The sequence below is a fragment of the Erpetoichthys calabaricus genome, chromosome 2, assembly GCF_900747795.2.
Source record: "Erpetoichthys calabaricus chromosome 2, fErpCal1.3, whole genome shotgun sequence".
Taxonomy (NCBI): Eukaryota; Metazoa; Chordata; class Cladistia; order Polypteriformes; family Polypteridae; genus Erpetoichthys; species Erpetoichthys calabaricus.
This window is the reverse complement of record NC_041395.2, coordinates 103541084-103564126: the sequence shown is the minus strand read 5'-3', so window position 1 is coordinate 103564126 and position 23043 is coordinate 103541084. Positions and strand designations below refer to the sequence as shown.

Here is a 23043-nt window from a genome sequence, read left to right as displayed (position 1 = left end):
CTGGAATGAGAAAACTCCCAAAACATTGTCAATTTTTATTTTAGCCCTTTGTCCAGCAGTACAGCTTGTGCACTGATGCACGGTAATTTGCCAAGCACACAAAAGCTACTTAGGTACACTTTAGCCCTGTGAGGTTCAGGTGGAACAATTCCTGATCAGATCATTTTTAAAAGACCTGAGACAAAGACCACACTTTGACACTTTGTCGGTCTTTCTGGGAATTCCATGATGCCTGAAATATTGCCAGAAGCAAGCAAGAGAGAGAGCAAATGGCATGATGCTGAGGGAAGTTTAAACCCCTTTACTGTGATCCTACTGAGGGCATGGTTTCTGCATTAAGGTATGACAAAAGACCATCCAACATCTGGTCACCCTTAGCTGTCCACAGCAGACTAGAACTAACATGTAACAACAGTTCATTTGATAAACCATATGGCTGCTGAAACCTATGGCAGACACAGTGCCTGAGTCAGTGACAGGTGAGTTTAAGACAAGCTTCATTCTGCTGACTGCAGAGTATGAATGTCAGACTCTGCTCTTAGAGGGCCGCAGTGGTGACAAGTTTTTGTTCTAGTGACTTTTTTCATTATTAACCAATTACCAATGTTGCCTTGATTATACTTGACTGGCAAGACTAATTTAGATTCTGTCTGCACCTGTGTCTTTCATACAGTATCTGCCCAAATACGTAAATATGTGAAATGAAAAGAATGTCTGAAAAAAACTGATCTTTTCTCTTCCACAACGTCACAGATCTCATAATAAATAAAATTGGTTTTGGAAATGACTGGTGAGGCAGAATGAGAGCATTAATAAGACATAGAATTAAATAACTGGTTTAATTAGCAACTACTTTAAATACGGGATTGTTTGAACTAAAAATTGTGACCCTAAAGTACAGTGTGAGACTCCCTGAGTTAGGTCATCTGGTGGTTTGCTTTTCATCTGTTTATTGTTTGGCTGCTGGGTAAGGAAAAAACAATTTAAAAAGTCAATTGTAATTAAAGTAAAATAATTATGTTAAATTAGCAACAGTAACTTTACTAATTCAGAAAGTGGCTGAAACGAACCCCTGCAGCCACTGTGGCCCTCCAGGCAACGTGTTTGAAGCCCTGTGCTTACAACTCCTCCTCATCTTAACTCTACATTAAGACAATACCAGGCCCCACACAGCTTCTGTGGTCACAGTTCTCCTGTGGAATACATACCCATGTTCAAGAGCTACCTTGGCCTACCTTCTGTCCTGACCATAGGTCACCTTTTGCAGTGCCTTGGATTTGCAATATGCAGAGACGTGAACCTCTGCATACCAGTGGCAAGCCTCATCATTGTACGGTTCTTCAGGTACAGGAGAACATCCCACAAATGTAGTTTCAGAGGCTCATTGGTGCTGTGTACCAAAGGTGTCCAGCAGTGACGACTGAAGAAGTGTAAGACAACCATTGTTCATAGTTACTGTTTTTTCCCTATGGATTTATTGTTACACTGTTTTTGTATTATTTTTATTTGTTTATTTCAGCAATGAAGGTTGAAGTATAAGACCTACATTACAATGAGTGAATTTTCTCTTCTAGTGTATAATATACAGTATATACTCATACATATATATATAAAATGTGTGTGTGTTTGAGGAACAATCATTTATTTTTTTCAGTATCAGTGTTTGTTAAGCAACCTTATTATCTGTGGATAAACTAGATTGATTGTTAATGGCCATGTATAGCTTGCCAGATAAAAGGAAGGAGAAAGAGTTCTGCCTGTCCACAGTGTTGTGTTTTATGTAGGAGGAATAGTCTTTATTAATTCTGTTAGCTTTTTTTATGTTGATGAGAATGCACTGGGCCACATACCATTCAAGCAAGCACATGCCTTCACTGCTGTTCAGTGTGATGGCTCCTCCCAAGTGCTGCAGCATTTGCCCCTGATTAGGATTAGGGTAGAGGTTCAGGGCGAATGAACCCCAGTAGTACTGTTAGAGGCATAAAACAGAAACTGAAATTATGAAAAGGCTTACTCCAGGAAATTTTCATGCAGAACAGGCCCAAACCAGGTTTAAAGGTTAGGACTTTGATCAGCACCACCTTATTTCAGATCTGTTGTTCCTTTTTTCTTTTTCAGGGACATCAGTATGAACAACATCACAGAGCTACCAGCGCAGGCTTTCAAAAACCTACCCTACTTGGAGGAGCTGTAAGTGAGAAATTCTGTTAAAGTCCAAAAGTACTGTAAGTTTGCACCAAGTGAAGTTGTGTGTGTGTGTGAGAGCAAGATTTGATGAGACTTGTTTAGTCTCTAGCATTTTAAATGAGGATAAGTATATCAAGTATCCCCTGACCAAGTACTGAGGAGTGGGTGTGATAAGCTTACCACTGAGACCAAGAAATTTGAGAGAACCACAAATAACCAAGTTTTACTACTTGGCTGCCAAGTCTATGGACTTTACCTTGTAGTGTGGAATTCTTAGAATGATCCCTATGTTCCTGGGGTGTCAATGGAGTATGTAGTTGATCAGTACTTTACATTGCTGTTTTACAGACCCAAGAATCGAACTGTGTGTCTCCTTAGTCAGCCTCACCTGTAGCCTACAAATATCACTAGTGTCCAGCTCCAGCAACCAGCTGGAAAGTACTGTATAAAGAAACTAACTCATTGAGTGCTACAATCCAAAATCAGAGCAAGCCAGGCCTTTTAGACCTGTGCATGAGCAGAACATGTCTTGACTGTAAGAGATGTGAGCAACAACATGGAAAGTTAGCCATCCAGAGGAGAGAGGTGCTGTTGTTCCAGAGGAGCAGTCTAGACAAGAGACATACTTAATTTTAGGAAATATTCACAGCACAGGTGAAGCAGTTTAATGCCAAAAAAATGTATAGCGTCAGTAGACATGTGTTAATGTAAATTTTCCATTATGGTCAATCAGTGGGTCAGAATAAAGCTATTAATTAAAATTAATTAAAAGCTATTACTAAATTAAACACAATATTTAAATGTCATAATACATTAGTGCATTGTATTGCCAAAGCATTAATAATAAAATAAACATTATTGATCATAAGTAAATACATGCACATACATGCATAAATAACAGTAGGGCTCCTCCTGGTAACAACATGTTATGCTTGAGGTTTTAAAGATATTTCCTCATAGGGTGGTTTGGCACCATCTTCCCAGTGTCACTCACTATAAGTTAGGCACTCACATTCTGCACTTCTCTAGTGCACTAGCAAAATTCTTATCCCCTAATAGTTATTTTGCTTGAAGAAAACTTGTGTATAGGTCTCTTGAAAATTGGCATAGGATAGGAGAAAGTGTGTTTATGTCTCAGTCTGTCTCACATTCTCCTCATTCTGGCTAGCCAGGCATTGCTTTGATCATCTCTGATTGCTCTCTCTCTGGAAAATGAGCGCTAGTTACTAATGTGAAATTTTTTGTCTGTATAGGATTGGTGGTCCTCCACTTAAGAGTTAGTTTCTGTAGCACCAATATAGTATGGTTGGGGTCCTCTTTCTCTCTCTCTGATTAGTGGGGTTGGTAGGTTGGTGAGCTATACTTCACTTTCTTGGAGGCAGTAGACCTTGGAGGCATGGCTTGGATGAGCACTGTTTTATGAGGTGCTTTCTCTGGCTAGGCATGTTAACAACTCTCTCTCTCTCTCTCTCTCTCTCTCTCTCTCCTCTCTCTCTCTCTCTCTCTCTCTCTCTCTCTCTCTCTCTTATATTTATATATATATATATATATATATATATATATATATATATATATAATATACAACGTAAAAGTAAAATTTAAGGCCAGTACAAAAAGCGCCAGAGAGTTGGCCGAGTCTTGGCTATCAGATGAAAACGCCATCAACAGACACTTGGACATAAACCCAGCATATGCCAACTTAAGAAGGACATATGCACTTTAATTAAACGATACACCCCCCCCCCCCCCCCCCCCCGATCATACTGACTTAGTCACCCCCCCCAATACTAAATGTGTATATATATAATAATATGTGTGTGTGTTTGTGCACGTTCACACCTGGGATGTTTGTGGGAGGGAGGATTTGCCCCATCTCATTCTAACTGCTATCTGGGCTGCCCTCCTTTGTTCTCTCCTTGGCTTTCTCCACGAGTCCAGTTCCCAACTGTTCAAGTGTGGAGGATTTACTGTATATTTTTTCTTTTGAATGCTTGCCTTTGTTTTCTCTTGAACTGCATTTCTTTATAAGTGATTAATTGGCCCGCATTCTCTAACCAAATTCATTTTGGTAATTTGACAGTGGGATTGGTATGGCTAAAGTCTTTGCTTTACATGAATAAACCCACTTTGATTTATTGCTGTCAGACGTATTTGAAGAACTTTGTAATCTGGTCATAATAGAAAAGCTGAAATGGGCAGGAAGAGTGACATGTTGTCTTCTCACTCCCCTCAAAATTTGTGCTTCACTCTCCCTTGCTTTTGATGCCTGTTATGAAATTAATTCAAAGCAACTCTCTGCTCTATTGTTGATGTCTGATTTCATCTTGATGAACTTGGGCATTTGAGTTGAATGCTCTTACATTTCACATTTGATTTTTAGGTTAATGGAGGACACATTAAATCTCGTCTACACTTGATGCCTTATTTCACCCATCAGCATTTCACTTATCCTTTACTGTACTTTTCAGTTGTTTAAATGTCATTTTTATGCTTGCATTCCACACTGTATTTCTCACGTGCATGAATCATTCAACGACGGCCTAAATCTTCCACCAGCCAATCACAGTAGACCACTACCAGTTTGGGAAAGAATCAAATGCCCCAGAATGCAAAGATTGAAACCAGTAAGCCAGTAAGCCATTACAGATGGTGGAACCTACTTTGCAATACAATTCCAAGATGATATTGGGCAAAGTGTCATAAAGAAAAAGCAGGGGTGTACACTGCAGAGTGTCCTGAAATATACTTCACTGCAGAAGCAAAAGATACTCACTAAGACTTGCATTTAAAATAAGAAAACTTCTCTGTTATTGTGTCCCTATGCCTAGAATCGTCAGTGCTGTCTAGTGATGGAATGCACAGATTAAACTGATTTTATATTGTTGACTTGGCTGAGAGACCGCCCCACCCCCTACCACTGATCTGCTGATTAGAGGAACATATTTGGTATCTCACAACCCATCTCATCTCCATTTCCTTTCCTTGGAGACACACACACGCAAACTGTGAGGCCTGAGATGCTGGGAAATCCCGGCAAGATTGTTATCTATTGAGGTTTGAGGGGTCAGAGGATCCCTGAGGGAGGCAGCAGACTGCAACCTTCCTGCTGTCATGCATTCAGGAAGAGCCCTCAAAAACTGGAAGAAAGGCTTAATGAAATGTCTGAAGGGTCCTGCACTCAGCAGTAAACGCAAAACTTATGTACTGCAGGAACTGGGATGGGTATCAGTGCACCTCCAGGTTTTGGTAGGGAGCAGTTTATTGTGTTGTCATCCTTGCTAGAGAAGAAAGGAGTACCAAGGCAGAAAAAAATATCCAAGCTGATACAAAGATAACCCTTCTGTTTTTCATTTGATTTACAATTTTAGAAAAAAAATTGAAATTATGAACAAGCCAGTGTGGTATGTGAGTGTAAGAATGCTGCTAATGGGGATTTTTAAAGTGTTTATTTTCATCTTTTTAAAACAGACTGGTTTGTGCCATTTTTTTTACTACAACTTTATGTTCTTGGACTTAACAATGGGATAGACTAGTTTTAGTGGTTAAAATGTAATGTCACCTTACGCAACCGTTCCAGTAATTTTCAGTCGTAGACTTCATTTAGATAATCTTGGTGAGTCAGAGGTAGCTGCAGCATACTCTACTGACCATCTATCATGTACTGCAGCATAACCAGCGATTCAGTCTGACCAGTCTTGTTTTTTCTTTAGTCATATGGGTGGATTGTGTGTGCATGAGGTCTGACAACCAATGAGCTCTTATCTTGTATTACAGTGCATATAAAGCAGCAATGTGTTTTGGATCTTGAAAACTGAATAGAGGCTCATCTGTCTGTCTTGTGTTGGATGTACCACGCCAGCATGGGGAGAAGAAAGGGCCAATATTGCAGTAAATCTCACCCTAACAGTAAACTCAGCACCATGTCAGGTCTGTCAGGCAGCAAGTTCTTGCTCGTCAGAAAAAGGGGCAAGCATGTGATTCCATGGAAGTGTAAAAATGTACTTGAAAGCTGTCATGCAGTTTCATAATTTTACATGCCCAGCCGTGAATTTAAAAGTGGTGTAAACTAACAAGCTCTGGCGATGAGATCACCAACTGCAGCTATCAAAGTTGACATCACCTCCAACTAGAAGTCGTGTAACATGACATTAGCTTTACTGTAATGAATCATTTCTGTAGAAAAAGCAGATTTTTAGCTGTTTTAGTGTGCCCCGTAGTAGGATAGTTTGTTTGTCATCAAAGAGCATCAGCAAATTTGTGTTTAAAAGGCATCTCCAGTTCTAGTTTCTTGAAATGTCTTACAGAATGAAAACACTTTGTGGACTAAGATGCATTTCAAACTGTAACTGAAAGAGAGTGCAAAATGAATAGAGTGGTGGGAAAAGCAACGAGTAATACCCCCTTCCCCCAGTTAAGTCCATTTATCTACATCTCTTTTGATAGATTATAGTAAACTTGCGAATGGTGTGACCAATGTTTGTGGTTATTTGCAGTGTGGAAAACCGGACATCATTTAAATGGTTTCAAAATTTAATTAACAGGAAGGAAACCAGACTCGAGTAATCTCATTAAAAAGTGGGCATGGCATTCAACATTCTGTGTAGCTGTTCTTCCTCTTGGTGCAGCCAGTCCTAACATGCTGCTGCTTTGTAACTTTTTTTTTTTTTTTTTTTTTTTGTTATTTTGTAGGCGTTTGGCTGGAAATGATCTCTCCTTTATCCACCCAGATGCCTTGTCTGGACTACATCAGCTCAAAGTCCTGTAAGTAATTCCTAATACCTTCTCAGTCTACCTTTTACTCCTTGGATTACATAGTGTCCCATGAGGGCCCATGCTGGATGCAGTACTGGAGAGCTCCCAGGCTGAGACTAGTTAACCTTCATTGAGCACTCGGTCTTACCAGCAAGAGGTTGTGAGGAAGCTAAGGTGACTACACAGGAGTCAGGATTTGAAGTAAAAGACTTCTGACTTTATTTTCCACTGTGGCACAAGTCTACTGTAAACAACAATAGTTGGTCCAATCAGTTTGTTCTGGGGACTGTTTACTGAATTGGTGTTTGAGCGTCTACACTGAGAGAAATGTAGCTGTAACTTAAAAGCAGCACTTGTATGTGTCTTAAAAGGTATTCAGTGCTGCTGCAAGAAAAGGAACATAATTGCATTTTTTAAAGTATCAAAGCTAGCAATGCTGCACACTTTGAGCTCCATGGCCATGCAATCAGTGTTTTATTTTGACTCTCATGATGAATTTGTAGAGTTTAACAATAGCGCAGGGACAGTAATTGAGCCTGTGACTAAAGTTGTCTTTTTTGCAGTATTCCATACCACTTACTAGGTGCAAGTATTAAGATTATGTACCAGGTCTTTAGGTTAGGTTGTCCGTTCTTGTCAAAGTTTACCTGCCTGGGCTGTTTTCCATCACTTGTGCTGAACTGCTTATTAGGTGTGGTGCCTCAAAGGGTTTTTTTTTTTCTTTCACCCTAGAATCCAACCCCATGCACATTCCTGAAGCAAACATCTTACTGGCTCTTCTAAGTGCAGATTTTAGGCATGATCCCTTAAGCAGCGGAAATAGATCATGTTACACTGCCTCTGGCTTTAAGAGAGGTACACTCGGGTACAAGAAAGCACCTGAGCCAAAAAGAAGTGGCTGTAATGAAGTGCATTCTTAAATAAAAGCAGCACTCACATAAGCTACTTATTTAGCAAAGGCACTGCCTGATTTATACTTTATGTATTATTATTTTTTATGTTTAGTTCAACAACAGGCATAAAATTCATAACAAATGAGAACGCATTCCCGTGCATGGCAGGAGAAAAGAGTACATTCCCATGTTTTTATGTGAAAATGTGTCTGCGCATCTGAGGTAGCACAGTTCTTTTTGTAAAAGAGGGAATTTATAGAAATGAGCAGGTGCCTTATTTCACACACAGACCCATGTCCTTCAGCCATCATACTGTTGTTGATAAGCACTGCAAGCCTCAAAGGTGTCTTTGCATTACCAACTTTGGGACCAAGCTGCACATTCTCATGCCAGGTTCCATATTAACTACATTGCCAATGTGATTTCTTTAATTTCTTTTCTCTTTTCCAACAGCATGTTGCAGAATAATCAGCTAAAGACTGTCCCAAGTGAAGCTCTCAAAGGCCGGATCTCTCTGCAATCTCTGTAAGTTGAGACACATTCTGTTCTGTGCTTTTCAAGGTGACGACTAACTCCAAATATGAGAGAATGGTTGACCCTAACTAAACCCTTCTCTTCAATCAAAGGGTTTTTTTTTTTTTGTTATAGAGCTTTCTGCAGTCCATTTCTCACTGAGTCCCGTTTTTGAAGTTCAGTAAATGAAACTTTTAATTCATACATCTATTTCATTTCATACTCAGAACATTTAAGTGACAGTCTGAACCTGCCCTCCTATTCATGAATTGTAATGTTTCATCTTGTAATATAAAGCAAATGGATTTATTAAGCAGTCGTTTTAAAAGACTGTATATAAAATAGAGCTTTAGAGAAGGAGAAGAGCTGAATCCATAGCTAGAAATTATGCAAGCATTGTGAACAGATTTAAGGAGGGAGAGTATGGACACGTTGCACTGTTTCACTGTCCATTAAGACAAACTGCTCAGTGCAGTCCTCCACACACCACTGAGCTCCGGTGGGATTTCTGGCCTAGACAAGCCAGCAGGAAATTATTTGTTGATGGTTTTTCCACAGGAAGGAACATCAATGTTTGACAGAAATGATTAGGTCTTTGTCAGGTAGCTGCCTTTCTCACACAACTCCTGCTTCTTGGTATTTTCCTCAGGCTTTAGTGCCGTTTGAGTAATGATTTGGCAGAGGTTCATACTATGCACTGTCTGTCAAGTCTGTTTGGGACTGCACTCTCAAGGAATGCACTGGCTTACTTCTTTTCTGAAGGCGGGGTCTTCTTTTGGCATTCTCATGGTGTTCTTGGCTATGGATGGCAGCATGGTGTAAGAAGACAACCGCAGTCATGAGGAGCTGTCGTTCTAAGTATCTAGCACAAATACTTCATATATATGTGCACAATTATGTGCTGGCTAAGAGTACCAGAGTGTGTGGTAAGCACAAATATGATGTGGTGGGCACATATTTCGACCAAGGCCAGTGTATATCAGTTTAAATGAATTAGCAGTCTTCTGCGGTTAGCAGAGGGTGGATATCATAGTGCAATAACCCCACTGAGACGGGTTTTGGCCAAAACAGTAATTAACAGAAGGTGAGAGAGCCTGTAAAATCATTAAATCGGTATTAAGCAGCACTGCAAACCAATATAAAGACCAGGGTTATGAGAATGCAAGAAAACAAAGTCATGTTCACTTGATGGCCTTTTCTCAATACTATAGGTGAGAAGAATTCTTTTTAGGTGGCACACATAGGTTAGCCTCTCTAAGAGGCAATTTGTTTAATAATTTAATTTAAAATATCCTGTGACTATATATTTTGGTTTTCTACCACCTAGTTTCCAAACGAGTTGAAAAAAAGCAATGTGTTGTTATACATGGCTACTGTATACTGTACCTTATCTGCCAGGCCAGTTGATCTTCTGCTGTGAAAAAAGACCACAAACGGCAAATTTGAGCAATGCGAGACTAATGCTTTGCATTTACTTGGCTTTTCTTGTTATATTCTTCATGTCATTTACTGCTATAGTGTTTTTGTTTTGCTTTGTTTTTTATAAAAACTCATCAGTGTTACTGTATATCATCGAGTGTGTTGATAGGAGGGTTTTCTGCTTGTCTGAATGTGATGTTTGCAGAAACAAAGTCCAAAAGGACTGTTAAGGTTTGTGAAAACAAACCTGACAGCAGCTGCAGAAAAAGAGATTGTCACATAGTGTTCTGTACATGGGCACAACTGGTGTTGTGTGTATACACATTTTCTTGATGTAGAAGAGAGTGATTTTATGCTTGAAAAAATTTAGATGCAGGTGTCCACTATGGAGTTCCACATAAGATAAAAAGTGCTTAAGTGGGTGGCCATTTCAATTTAATATATCTGAGATCCTTATTGAACAGTGTTACATCTTTTGTGGCTGGGTGAAGGTGAGATTTGCACAACTGGAGGCATATGTGTAGAGATTTTGTTGTATTTGTCCAGGTTTTGGGGAGATTGGCGTGCAGACTGAGCATGATTGGGTTGTGAAGTGACATGTACAGCAGCATATTTGCATTGCAGATGTCTGTAGTGTGCGCTGTTGTATGATCACTAATAAGAGGGTGGTCTTTGCTACTTTTACTGCTTCATATGAACAGTGGGTTCTGTTATATTATATCTGTATCTTCTAAATGTACGTCCTTTGTGTTGGCACTGCTCCTCTTTTTGTATGTTACAAGATTTTTTTTTATCTTCATGTATCCAGGAGACTAGATGCAAACCACATCACTAGTGTTCCAGAAGAGAGCTTTGAGGGTCTTGTTCAGCTACGCCACCTCTGGCTCGATGACAATAGCTTGACGGAGGTCCCTGTCAAGCCCTTGAGTAACCTGCCATCTCTTCAAGCACTGACCCTTGCACTAAACAGGATAGCATACATCCCTGATCTGGCCTTCAGCAATCTGTCCAGCCTGGTGGTTTTGTGAGTAATAATAATACTTCTTATTTTTAGAACACCTTTACTTAACACAGTTACTGAAAAAGGTTACAATGGGAACTAAAAACCAGATAAAAGTAAGCCAGTAAATGAGCTATTAACCACCAATGAAATAACTGAAGACAACTGAAACAAAGATCTGAGTCACAGGGATTAAATACATCATGCAGAAAACTGTCAACAAATAAAGTTCTAGATGCTGAGTTATATCATAATGACGTATTTAGAGAAAGTTAACTAATAATTAAGAATGTTAGTGCAGCTTGAATGTCTTAAACAGGTGGATTTTAAGCTGGCTTTTAAAGGAACAAGTGAAGTCTGCAGATCTAATACTTTTCGGAAGGCCATCCCAAAGTCTGGGTTCAAAACATCCTAATGCTGGATTTCTTGTGGCATATAGGTTGGTATGGGGTTATGACAGTATGGATAATATAGTCTGATACATGACCAGTTACATTTTATTAGTTTTCAACAGGATTTTGTACTAACTTCTAGAAAAAGCAGCCAGTTAAGACTTTACAAAACAGGCATAATGAGCTCACTGCTGCAAGTCTGAGTGAAGGTTGTGCCCTAGAGCAGAAATAACAGTTTTGAAGAGGCTCTGATCATTTTATAACAAAGAGTTGCAGACGTCAATCCTGGATATGACAAGAGCATATGATAAAGTCGAAATACTCTTGGCTGGCCAATTGTCCTTTTGTCTGCTTTGCTGGCCTGGTTCAGGAAGGAACTGTGTTCTGATTCTGAGGATTTAGGATTTTAACATATTTTCAGTATATTACCTTTCACAGTCAAGAACAGCTACAGTGAACATTTTGAGCCAATCCGAAATAAACCAATACTGTATACTGTATTTGCACAAAAATCTAAAATAACAAATATATAACAGTCGTTCGGATGTTTCACTGTACAAATACCAATTTGGTCATTAAATTATCATGCATTTCTTCTAAACTAAATGTCATCATCTTAGGTTGACATTCCCGAAGTTATGAAACTCCATGCATGAAACATAACTCAGCCAGTGTATAGACCCTTTGAGCCAGTAACTCAGCCTGCTTTCTCAGTTAATATCTCCTTATCTGTCTTTTAGAAGCAGTGATAAAGTTCTTAAATTTAAAACCATTAGATTGCTGTTTCTTATTTTTGGCAGCAACTTCTTTTTGCCTATAAGCGTATGTGTGAGCTTTTTAACCTCTTAAGGTCTCCTTCCATTTAGGCTCCCTGTGTGTCCCTTATATTGTGAGACATGATTGATCCTGTATATTTCTGTCTGTGTGCTTCTCCTGCAGGCATCTTCACAACAATAAGATTAAGCAGATTGGTGTGCACAGCTTTGATGGATTACATAACCTGGAAACGCTGTAAGTTCTCTTAGCAAGTTGTCAAGACATTGACATGCCTGTCATCTTTGAGTGGGCATTTTACAATTGCCATATTTGAATCTTCTTTTGTGTATTTCTCAGAGTAAGCGTGCCCCACAACACACTCACACCCATGCTCATTCTATGTGGCAACAGTGGCAAACACCTTGAAACCTTTCTCACATATTTGCTCATTTTGTTGCTGCATGCACAAATTTGTATAAAATGTGGCTATGAAGTCCCAGCAGTACTGGGCACAAGGCAGGAAACAACCATTAATAAGGTGCCTATTCATCACAGGCCAGCACCTGCACACACCCTCACTTACACTTGCACTGGACCTATATGGAAGCACTAGTTAACCTAACATGGACACAAGGAAAACCTATGCAGACATGGGCAGCACCTATAACCGCACTACTGTGAAACTCATGACCAAAGTGAAAAATTAATACTGGGAATGTATTTCAACTGTATTTACATGGCATTTTGTATTTCCAGTAGGTTTTATGGACACACACCACATAGCCATGAACTGAATTAGATGTGTAAGAACAACAGTTTATGTGGTATTTTGAGTGTGTATTGCAATGACATATACAGAAGCAAAGTCCTATCCAGGGTTGGTTGCCCAGTGCCTCTGGTAAAGAGTGTGGCTCTTGGCAACTTCGTAGTGGAATAAGTAGTTTTAAAAAATGGAATGAAAATTGTTGGTGTTTGAGTATGAATCCACCTGATGCCTTTCTTTTAAGACAATGAGAAATAAACAAAGCTGATGAAGGGGCCTTAGCTGCCTCGAAAGCTTGCATTTGTAATCTATTTAGTTAGCCATGAATGGTGTCATTTCACCCTACTTTCTCCTGTATCAATATATGGCTAACATGGTACAACACTCTACTGTTTAATAAATAATAAAGATCATGATATTTGGACCTTCTTTCTTTCCTGTTTTTCAATGTACTGTATGAATTTATAATTGGCTTAAGAGATACAAGACTCTCAGTGTTGAGGATGATGGCAATAAGTTCAAAAATGTAGTCCTTTTAATCTTCATTTTGTTGTTGGATTTAAGCAGCATCCATTTGGATTTGATATGGCGTTCATATGACATTTAACTGAAGGTCATATTGATATCACATTAACATAACATTTTCAAACTCGCTTAATCTAGTTTGAGGTAATTGAGGACAGAGTCTATCTCGGCAGCATCAAGTGCAAACCAGGAGTCAGTCTTGGATGTGGGGCCAGTCCATTTCGAACATATAAATAAGGGAAAATGATTTAAACAAATCATAAAAAGATACCAAGAAATCAGAGAAAAGATTGTTCAGCTTTGATTAGCGTGAGCAGATGTTTCAGGTGCTTTGCCTATGTGCTGTTATTGCAGGATGAGTGAGAATATTTGAGACCTAGACATCTGTATGAATGGAAACTTGTTTGCTATGCTATGCTATAAGATGTGGAAACAGTTCCTCAGTTAATTGCTGATAATACACATACCAGAAATCTAATTTCCACCTTTCAAGGCCTCTACTTGTTGATCTAGCAGCAGCATGCCGAGCTGCATGCTGTAAGCCACACGTCTTCTCACTCTCAGCATCTGTCTCTCTTTTTTTTTTTTTTTTTTTTCTTTTACAGGGATCTTAACTACAATGCCCTGACAGATTTTCCTGAAGCCATACGATCTTTACCGAATCTAAAGGAACTGTAAGTGCTTGAATAATGGGATCCATATTTCATCTTCTAGGACCTATGGGTCCCTTTAATTAGTTGTCCTGATAGTGCCAGTAGACTAATTTAGATCCAAGAAAGGCAGGAGCTATTGAGTATTCTGGCCTAACACATGTGGAATTTCTTTTGATCCGTTTCTGGGATTCCTCCAGATAAACAGATAATTCCTACCTAAGCACCTTTTCTTTCTTACAAAGATAGGGTCCTGCCATTTTCCTTGTGATTGCATGTGCTCATATGTTCTTTATTTTTTTTAATTGTATGTGTTTTTCTCCTAATAGTTGTCTTTCTTTTTGTAGGGGGTTCCACAGTAATAGCATATCTATGATTCCTGATGGCGCATTTGTGCAAAACCCCTTTCTGAGGACCATGTGAGTAGTGAAGCCTTGTAGTGTGATCTTAATTCCCACAGTTTAATTTGCCAACCTGGCAGACCATAAGACTGTCAGTTGGGGGGGGAGGCGCTGAAAGCTAGAAACCTTTAACAAGGCTTTTCTGCTAAAATTGCAAGTAATTATTAGAGAGAAAAATGTGAGCAATTATCTCAGTTACTACAATGGCCTATAATTCTGCAGACAGTAAGTCAGCTGTGTAGTGGAGCTGCTCCTCCATCCTTTCATTTTGCTGTCATTGGACTGATTATATGTACTGCAACGTATCTACCTTTGATACAGTACCATCATCCTCGTTTGCGCTCGGTACATGCACTTACATATTCTTGCTCTCTCTATTCTTGATTCTTCTAAGCCCTGTTTTATAGTTTTAGTATGTTCTCTTGATATCATCCACAGGTACTGTGTTTGCTATTCTTTCTCCAAAATGCATGAGCCTTTTGTTTTTTCATTCTGTAGTGATTTTCCATTTTTCCTACCAATTGCACTACTCATTCTTTTATCTTTTTGCTTTGCTACTTCGTTTCATGCTTTCCATGTCTGCATTTAAATATGGTGTTATGGTTTCCTCTTTCTTTCTTTAATGCTGTCATCCATACTTTACAATGCTTACGATCTTTATGAATATCTTGATCCTTTGCTTCTTTAGTTGTTTAAAACTACAAAACTTAAGCAATACAGTAATCCCTCCTCCATCGCGGGGGTTGCGTTCCAGAGCCACCCACGAAATAAGAAAATCCGCGAAGTAGAAACCATATGTTTATATGGTTATTTTTATATTGTCATGCTTGGGTCACAGATTTGCGCAGAAACACAGGAGGTTGTAGAGAGACAGGAACGTTATTCAAACACTGCAAACAAACATTTGTCTCTTTTTCAAAAGTTTAAACTGTGCTCCATGACAAGACAGAGATGACAGTTCCGTCTCACAATTAAAAGAATGCAAACATATCTTCCTCTTCAAAGGAGTGAAGCAAACAAATCAATATGTCTGTTTGGCTTTTAAGTATGCGAAGCACCGCGGCACAAAGCTGTTGAAGGCGGCAGCTCACACCCCCTCCGTCAGGAGCAGAGAGAGAGAGAGAGAGATAGAGAGAGACAGATAAAAAAATCAATACGTGCCCGTCGAGCTTTTAAGTATGCAAAACACCTTGCAGCATGTCGCTTCACGAATCAGCTGCACACAGAAGGTAGCAACCTGAAGATAATCTTTCAGCATTTTTAGACGAGCGTCCGTATCGTCTAGGTGTGCGAACAGCCCCCCTGCTCACACCCCCTACGTCAGGATCAGAGAGAGTCCGCGCAAGAGAGAGAGAGAAAAGTAAGCCGGGTAGCTTCTCAGCCATCCACCAATAGCGTCCCTTGTATGAAATCAACTGGGCAAACCAACTGAGGAAGCATGTACCAGAAATTAAAAGACCCATTGTCCGCAGAAATCCGCGAACCAGCAAAAAATCTGCGATATATATTTAAATATGCTTACATATAAAATCCGCGATGGAGTGAAGCCGCGAAAGGCGAAGCGCGATATAGCGAAGGATTACTGTACATTGTTGTCTTGGCCTACATTGTGTTTATCAGTGGTAATGTTTAGCTCATCTTTACTTTTTCTGTCTAGTTATCATGATGATTATTTGTTTCATATTGAACTCATTTACTGTTGCTTGTAATGCATACAGTAATCTTTAGACCCCACAGTAACTCCACCACATTTGCTAAGATATCTACCGACTTTATAGCCACTAGGGAAATATCAACATATCAACATCTCTCACTGATTTCTCATCATTTTCATTTGCCTCAGTTACAACATCTGTGTTTGTCAGGAAATCTGGTTGATGAAAACAAGCATCTTTGAATAACATTGTATCCAAGGTTTTGATTCTCATTTTATTCCTAACAGCCTCTGTCTGTGGTGTTTATATGGCTTTTCCCAACACCTTTTTCAAGTCTGCTACTTGAAAACATGCATCTATCCATTACCAAACCAAATTAAGACATTTAAAGTCACCAGTTAACTTTCAGTCATGCCTTTGGGATGTGGGTGAAAAAGCATGCCAACACGGGGAGATCATGGGAACACCACGAATACAGTACCTCACCTGAGATTTGAGAACAGGATTCAAAGTCATTTATACCTCACTAGAAAAACAATTCTTATTTTTTGCATTAACTAATCAGAAGTGCAGTTGTCTCTCCTGCCTCCAAGTGATTTCAATCTCTATTCACTGGATCACCTAGTTTTGTAGTGTCTGTTGTATGGATGGCCATGCTAGGATCTCTGATCCTTGACAAAATCTCTCTCTGTCATAGTAATCATAACTCAGCAAGACAGATTCTTCAGTAAATTATCAGTTATCAAACGACGGATTACATTTTCCAAATTATTGCTGAAGGTCAGCAACATATAAACTGTTTATTGTCCTCTTATAAAATTATCACAAGTTGCTTTTTATCGTGTGTCACTTTTTTGTTTTTATAAATGTGAAGATTTATTTTAATTTTAGCACAGATGTGATTTGTCTATGCTCCCTTTCAGCTTCATACTTTTTGTTCTATGTAATACTAACCACTTCCTCTGATCACTCATTTCAGTTTTACTAATTGTTCTTTCTTTGTTTTTCTTAATTTGATCCTGTATTTATATTATGTAAAGCTGTATTTATTGAATTTATCTTTCCATCAGTGAAGTATCCATTTTGATCTGAGTTTTGTTCAGTGTAGTAATAAAATTCAAGAGTGCATCTCAGCTCGCAGATTCTGATTCTTTCAGATATGATATGACCTTTAATAAAAGTGCACAAATAATTATTTTTATTAAGGCGATTTAAATAATACATATATTAAATGACACTGTGGAGAGGTATGACAAAAGCTTAAAAGGGCAATACTTAATAAAAACACTAATTTGACTCTACAACCTCTGTCTTTCTTTTTGACCTGCAGACACCTGTATGATAACCCCCTTTCTTTTGTGGGCACATCTGCCTTCCAGAATTTATCCGACCTGCACTCACTGTAAGTCCTTTGGTATAAATGTTGTTGTCATCCTGTGTTTTTTTTTTTTTGATACTGGCAGTCTGCAAGGTTTCATTTATTGCTGCTTGCCATTTGCTGTTCATTCTTCTGAAAATGTTTAGAGCTTTTTATACATTCCAGGATTGAAGTCCCCTTTACAATATATGATGTTTACTCCAGCTCAGCATTTTCTCATTTTCAATGGCATGATATTTTACAGTCTGAGCACTGCTGGCTCTTCTGAAGAGGAAGATGCAAGCTACATGGTACAAGTCCTGTCTCTGTCTTCCCATGGTGGCGCCTTTCAGTAAAACCCAGCTTTCATTCAGTCTTGTATCCCTGGCTGGAATGCTGCCTCCTTGGTGGTTTGGGTAATTAGAGCTGACTTGCATTTAAAGGAGCAAGGCTTCAAACGGCATTCCTGCCAGACAAAGCCTTTTTGGCCCTATTGTGCCCCCTCTACTTGCCTGCTGAAAAGTGCTTTTGGGACCTTGCCCTCTGTCAGAAATGTTCAGTTATCAGTAATCTGAGAAGAGCCAGTTGAAGAACAAAACCAGACCATTAGTACATTTCTCAGAAGGTCGCTTTCATAGGGAGGCCTTGTCTCTAACCCTGTCATTCTTTGTTTGCAGGATCCTTCGAGGGGCTGGTATGGTACAGTGGTTTCCTGACCTTAGTGGGACTGTCAACCTGGAAAGCCTGTATGTCCTGACTTCTTGAACAGAGAATGTTTTTCTCCATTCCTCAGGCTGTCTCATATTGCTATATATTATCTCTCTAGTTTTTCATATTTCACCAAATTTCACTGCTGCACAACTGCATTTGTCAGCATTTAAATAGGAAGGAAGAAAAAAGGCATATTACTCAATATAATTACTAGTATTTGAGTATGCCACTGTATTTTCATTATACACACCCACATAAATTTGTGTCTGTCACTCCAATAGATTGGATTTTTTTTTTGCACATAGCCAATAATCCTAGCTTTGCACTTCTCATGTCTGTAACACTGCAAGTATCCAGTTTGATCATTTGTATTATCTTAAAACATGTTACCTGCAAGCTGCTTTAGTAGTGAATGTGCTGATATTTGTGTCTTGGTGAATATTAAGTCTATAATGGGTGTAAGAGGTTAAACTGCACAGAATGGATTTAGTCAGTGGATTTATTTAGTAGAAATTGAGACTGTCTCTGCAGTGTGTGACTTGTCATTTCTGTCCAGTAACTCTACTGTGCTGAATAGTGATACTAAATGAAGCATGTGCTCTATAGTATAAGTAAGCTTGCCATATCATTGCACACTTCCTGGAGGTTTAAAAATAATAGTAAAACAGAAGATGTCTTAAGTTATTTATATCATATTAAAATCACTGAACAAGGTTCTATAATATTATCCTGCTTCTGAAGTTTCACTTTTGACATATGGAATTTACCATTGACTACTGGCCTTGCACTAGCTAATGGCTGCATTTTTTTTGGCTAATGTGGAAAATCTTATTGAAGGTATAGCATAAAAAGTTATGGATATCTTAAGTGCCATTAAGGCAACAAGAAAGGCAGCATATTACAGTTAAAGTTGAGAACTTTGCAAAAAAATATGACTGACAAAAAAAATATGCTCAAATAAGAATCAAAATTTAACTAACCAACTTTCTTAAGATGTCACATTACTTAGTTATTTGTCTCTCTCTACAGGACACTGACAGGCACTAAGATAAGACACCTGCCTGTTATGCTGTGTGACGATCATAAGCAGCTCCGGACTTTGTAAGTAGATCTGAACTCTATTATAAAGAAACTCCTTCTTAGGCATTCAATTTTTACTGAATAAAAAAGAGAAGCTATTTTTATGATTTGTAAGTTTACTGTTCCACTCAATATTTACTGAGAGAGTTTTTTTTCCATTTTCTAAAGACGATGAGTAGAAATTAGACATTTATTTATACATTTGTGTGTAAATGTGTGTCTAGAAGAATCTAAATAAAACTTAAAACTGGATGTTTGCCTGGCAGAAGCAGCTGCTTTATCCTTTGCCTTAATGGCTATGGCTAAGTAAGTAAACATGCAATCAACTGCACTGGTTGTAAAGGAGGTTTTCAAAGCTGATGTGACATGTACTTAGTTTGAAATATATGTCCTAAAGATTTATTGGTAATGGTTTGGCAGGGGTGGGGGTGTTTGATTCATGTGCTGGATTCTAAGGTGTTTCTCAGGGGGTTGGGTGAAGATGGATTAATCCTGATGTTTGTGACTGACTGACTTACATACTTTAGGATTTTCAATCTGATGTGCATTTTCTCCACAGGGACCTGTCATACAATGAGATCGAAGAGCTGCCGAGTCTTCAGGGTTGTATGAGCCTGGAGGAAATGTGAGTGAGTTGTGTGAAGTTGTTGGGAATTTGCTTTGAGCAGGGCATGTCATTAACAGGGATTTTATCATTTGTGAGGATGGGGGCTGGCAGTATTGCTTGAAACAGTGTAAATTAATATTCCAACAACTCTGTTTGTTTTGCTTTAAAATGTATGTATTTAAATGGGGGTTGCCTACTTCACATTCATCTGTACTATTGTGAAGTATACTAGAGAACAGACTTTTCAACAAATGTTCAGTAAAATAAAACAGATAAGAACATATGAACACCCCAAATCAGGAGATCATCTATAAAGGGGAGGAAAGTAAACTCTTTCTTGTTGCTGCTCTCTCCCTCTTGTCTGTTTCTGCACTGCCCTTATCAGTTATCTCATTTACTCTTTCCACTTACTCCTTTTTCTTTGTCTTCACCTCTGAACCACCCCATACCCCCCCCCCCCCAGTTTTGTTGTTTTTTGCCTTCTATGTGTCCCCTTTCATCTGCTTTATGCCTTTTCTTACCTGTCTTTTTTCCTTGCTTTTCTACCCTGCGGCATTATTACAATGCCATGCTGGACTTTGGGCATTAGGATATGTAGGGAGGGTAATTAAACGCTACAATAAGCTAAAACTTTATTTTTACTGATTTCTTTTTTTAATTGGGTGGATGCTATCACTCTCTTTCTCTGTTTTACATTAATGCTTTGCATTCATGCTGCAGTCAAAGCTTTGTGAGGCAGTACCACACAACAATACTAAAGAAGGCATATTAAAATACAATGCCTGAATTTCAGTACCACTGCAATGTTTTCTAATATGAAAAAGAGGTTACTGGAGAGATTGGGCCCACAAGTACTGTTTGTGGCCTCTTTTGGCACCTTTATGTAGTCTAAAGTCATTCTTTTCATTGTCATCTGGTCTGGGGTTGCTATTGAAATACAGTATAGTTGTCTTTTACATTGGCTTTAGACTCGCCATTCTGGCACTCTTACTGCAGCACATATGATGCCAAGCTCAGTCAACTTTACTTTCAGTATTATTTGATCGTGGTTAGTTTGGTATAGTTCGAAATGCAAGAGTAGCCTAGTCTGTCCATGCGGTGTCCATTTGTCTCTACCCAACTACTACATGTGTTTATAAGATTATTCTGGAGGTTTTAGTGTCAAAAAAAAATCTGTCAGCAGGAAGTTTAGACATAGAACAGAGTACCTGACCTTTGTGATAAAGGGGAGACTCCAAGTGCCTCCCTCAAGGCAGATGGATTTCATGACAGAAATACGCCCTAACAAGTCTTGGTTTCTCTTTCTGACACTTTGTATTTTCTTTGCTTCTGCAGAGCCTTGCAGCACAATCAAATCCAAGAAATTGAAGCTGAAACGTTTCGGGGTTTGGCATCCCTACGTCTTCTGTAAGTGTGCATTCCTTCCAGATATTTATTGCTATAAAAAGCGCTTCAAGTTTGCCAGAACTCGGAAGAGGCTGGAATTGACTGCTGCTGATGCTCAGCATTGCGGTAATTGGCAGGGGAGATAGAAGTATAAAAAGCAGTATGCAAAGAGGAAGTAGGTAGTGTTATGCTTTTAAGGTTCTCCTCCATTTTTGCCTTATCTACCCTTTGCTGAAATGTTAGCCTTCCAATAATCAAAACTCGATCTCTGAGAAAGACCTGTGGAGGTCAACTGAATGTAGCTTCTAGTAAATTGTGACTCCTGCCAGCTCTCTTACCTCCAGGCCAGAGACAGAAAGGAGCCTGTGGATTATGCAACATACTCCATTTGCACTGCAAATTTAACAAGATTTTGAGTAACATAGGTATAACTTTTGTGTAGTAGCAGATTTTTTCAAAAATAGAATGAAATTCACAGAATTTGTTTACAACAAACACAGAACTATTACATACCAGTGCTTTACATAATCTTTCAGTAGATAAGTAGTAAAAGAATTATTGTAGAGCCGATTACCAAACTAATCAAATAATTCATTGACTTACATAAGAGAATCTGTCTGTAAAGCACACAGGAGAGTGCAATAGAGAAGGTAATGGAAAATAAATTGAGAATATAATACATAAAGGAACATTCTTTTCTATAGGTTTGAAGGTAAGGACAAAAGGAGTATTGCAGACACACAAAATCAAGTGGATCCTGTGTATTGCTATCTAAGATCAATACCTAAAAGATGAAGGGTTGAGACATGAGCAAGACCGATCTGTTCAGGCTAATCTTTGAAATGGAAAATGGATGTAAGAATATAGAATGCCATTTTACTGGTAGGGAAGGAGGCAAAGCTTATGTTTGACTAAATTATAGTCTGCCTCATCTGTAAACGTTGTATTGCCTCTGGAGTCAGACGTCTTGATGAAGAATGGCTTTCTTCTATACTATAGTTTCCCTGGTATGTGTTTTGTGCAGCTTTGTGTGTTTTACCGCAGTTGTGCAGTAACTATATGTTCAGAGGCCTGTCATACTTTTCTTTAATTCTATTAGGAGCTGGCATTGTTCTGATGAAGAATAATGGTGATACCTGGAGAGACAAGATTTGGCTTTATTAGTAGCTAATATGCGTCCTTTAACCAAAACATTCTTAGCTGCAATGGAACATCCACAAAGAATCAAAATGACTTTTCTTTTTATTGGATAAATTGTGGTGTGTTAGTGTTTTGTAAGATGTTACAACAGCCATGGGTTTCTTTCACACCATCGCTATAAAAGTATTTAGAGGATTTAAAGCAGACCTCTTGTCTTGACTTTCTTTCAGAGATCTCAGCAGGAATAGGATCCGCTCTATTCACAAGGATGCGTTCTTGTCTTTGAGAACTTTGCTGAACTTGTAAGTAGAAGAATGAAAACTGTTTTTTGTTACTCCCTGCATTGAACTAGAAAAGGGTGCCAGTAGGTAATGGGGCAGAGTAAAAGAATGACGAATGAATGGAGTCAGAAAATATACACACCAAAACCCGTAAAAGCAGCTCTATACTGTTTTATAGAGGAGAGGATTACTGTAGTATCACAGCTTATGAGCCTCAACAAATGATATTGACTTTTGTATTGGCACTCTATTTGTCACAAAAAAAATTAATCATTGAAAAATAAATGGTCTGAAATCAGTCCCCCTTCAAATTCATTTTTAAATAACACCCAGGAAATGTTTTTGCAGTAATGGTCATTTTGACTTGAGCTAAACTGTTAACTTCATTATGTAAACAATTTGAAACAGATTTCAAGAGGATTCAGAACAGCAGATTTGAATTGGAAATAGAAGGCTGTTGTCTAGCCTTGTTGGTCTGAGTACTCTGAAATTGAAAAATACTTAAGCGTTTGCATTCTGTGGTTTTACTTTACAAACAAATATAAAAATTAAGTCTGTGTTAAACAAGGATGCAA

General features: G+C 38.6%; 1 protein-coding gene across 1 annotated transcript in view; it reads left to right on the top strand.

Annotated features, from left to right (window-relative positions):
• lgr4 (leucine-rich repeat containing G protein-coupled receptor 4) overlaps positions 1-23043 on the top strand; it is a 77241-nt gene that overhangs the window by 41692 nt on the left and 12506 nt on the right. The window contains exons 2-14 of the mRNA XM_028794222.2: positions 2119-2190; positions 6877-6948; positions 8286-8357; positions 10573-10788; positions 12096-12167; positions 13806-13874; positions 14198-14269; positions 17237-17308; positions 17941-18009; positions 19004-19075; positions 19614-19679; positions 20997-21068; positions 22418-22489. Coding sequence (XP_028650055.1) covers positions 2119-2190; positions 6877-6948; positions 8286-8357; positions 10573-10788; positions 12096-12167; positions 13806-13874; positions 14198-14269; positions 17237-17308; positions 17941-18009; positions 19004-19075; positions 19614-19679; positions 20997-21068; positions 22418-22489 — 1068 coding nt within the window. The remainder of the gene's footprint in view (positions 1-2118; positions 2191-6876; positions 6949-8285; positions 8358-10572; positions 10789-12095; positions 12168-13805; positions 13875-14197; positions 14270-17236; positions 17309-17940; positions 18010-19003; positions 19076-19613; positions 19680-20996; positions 21069-22417; positions 22490-23043) is intronic.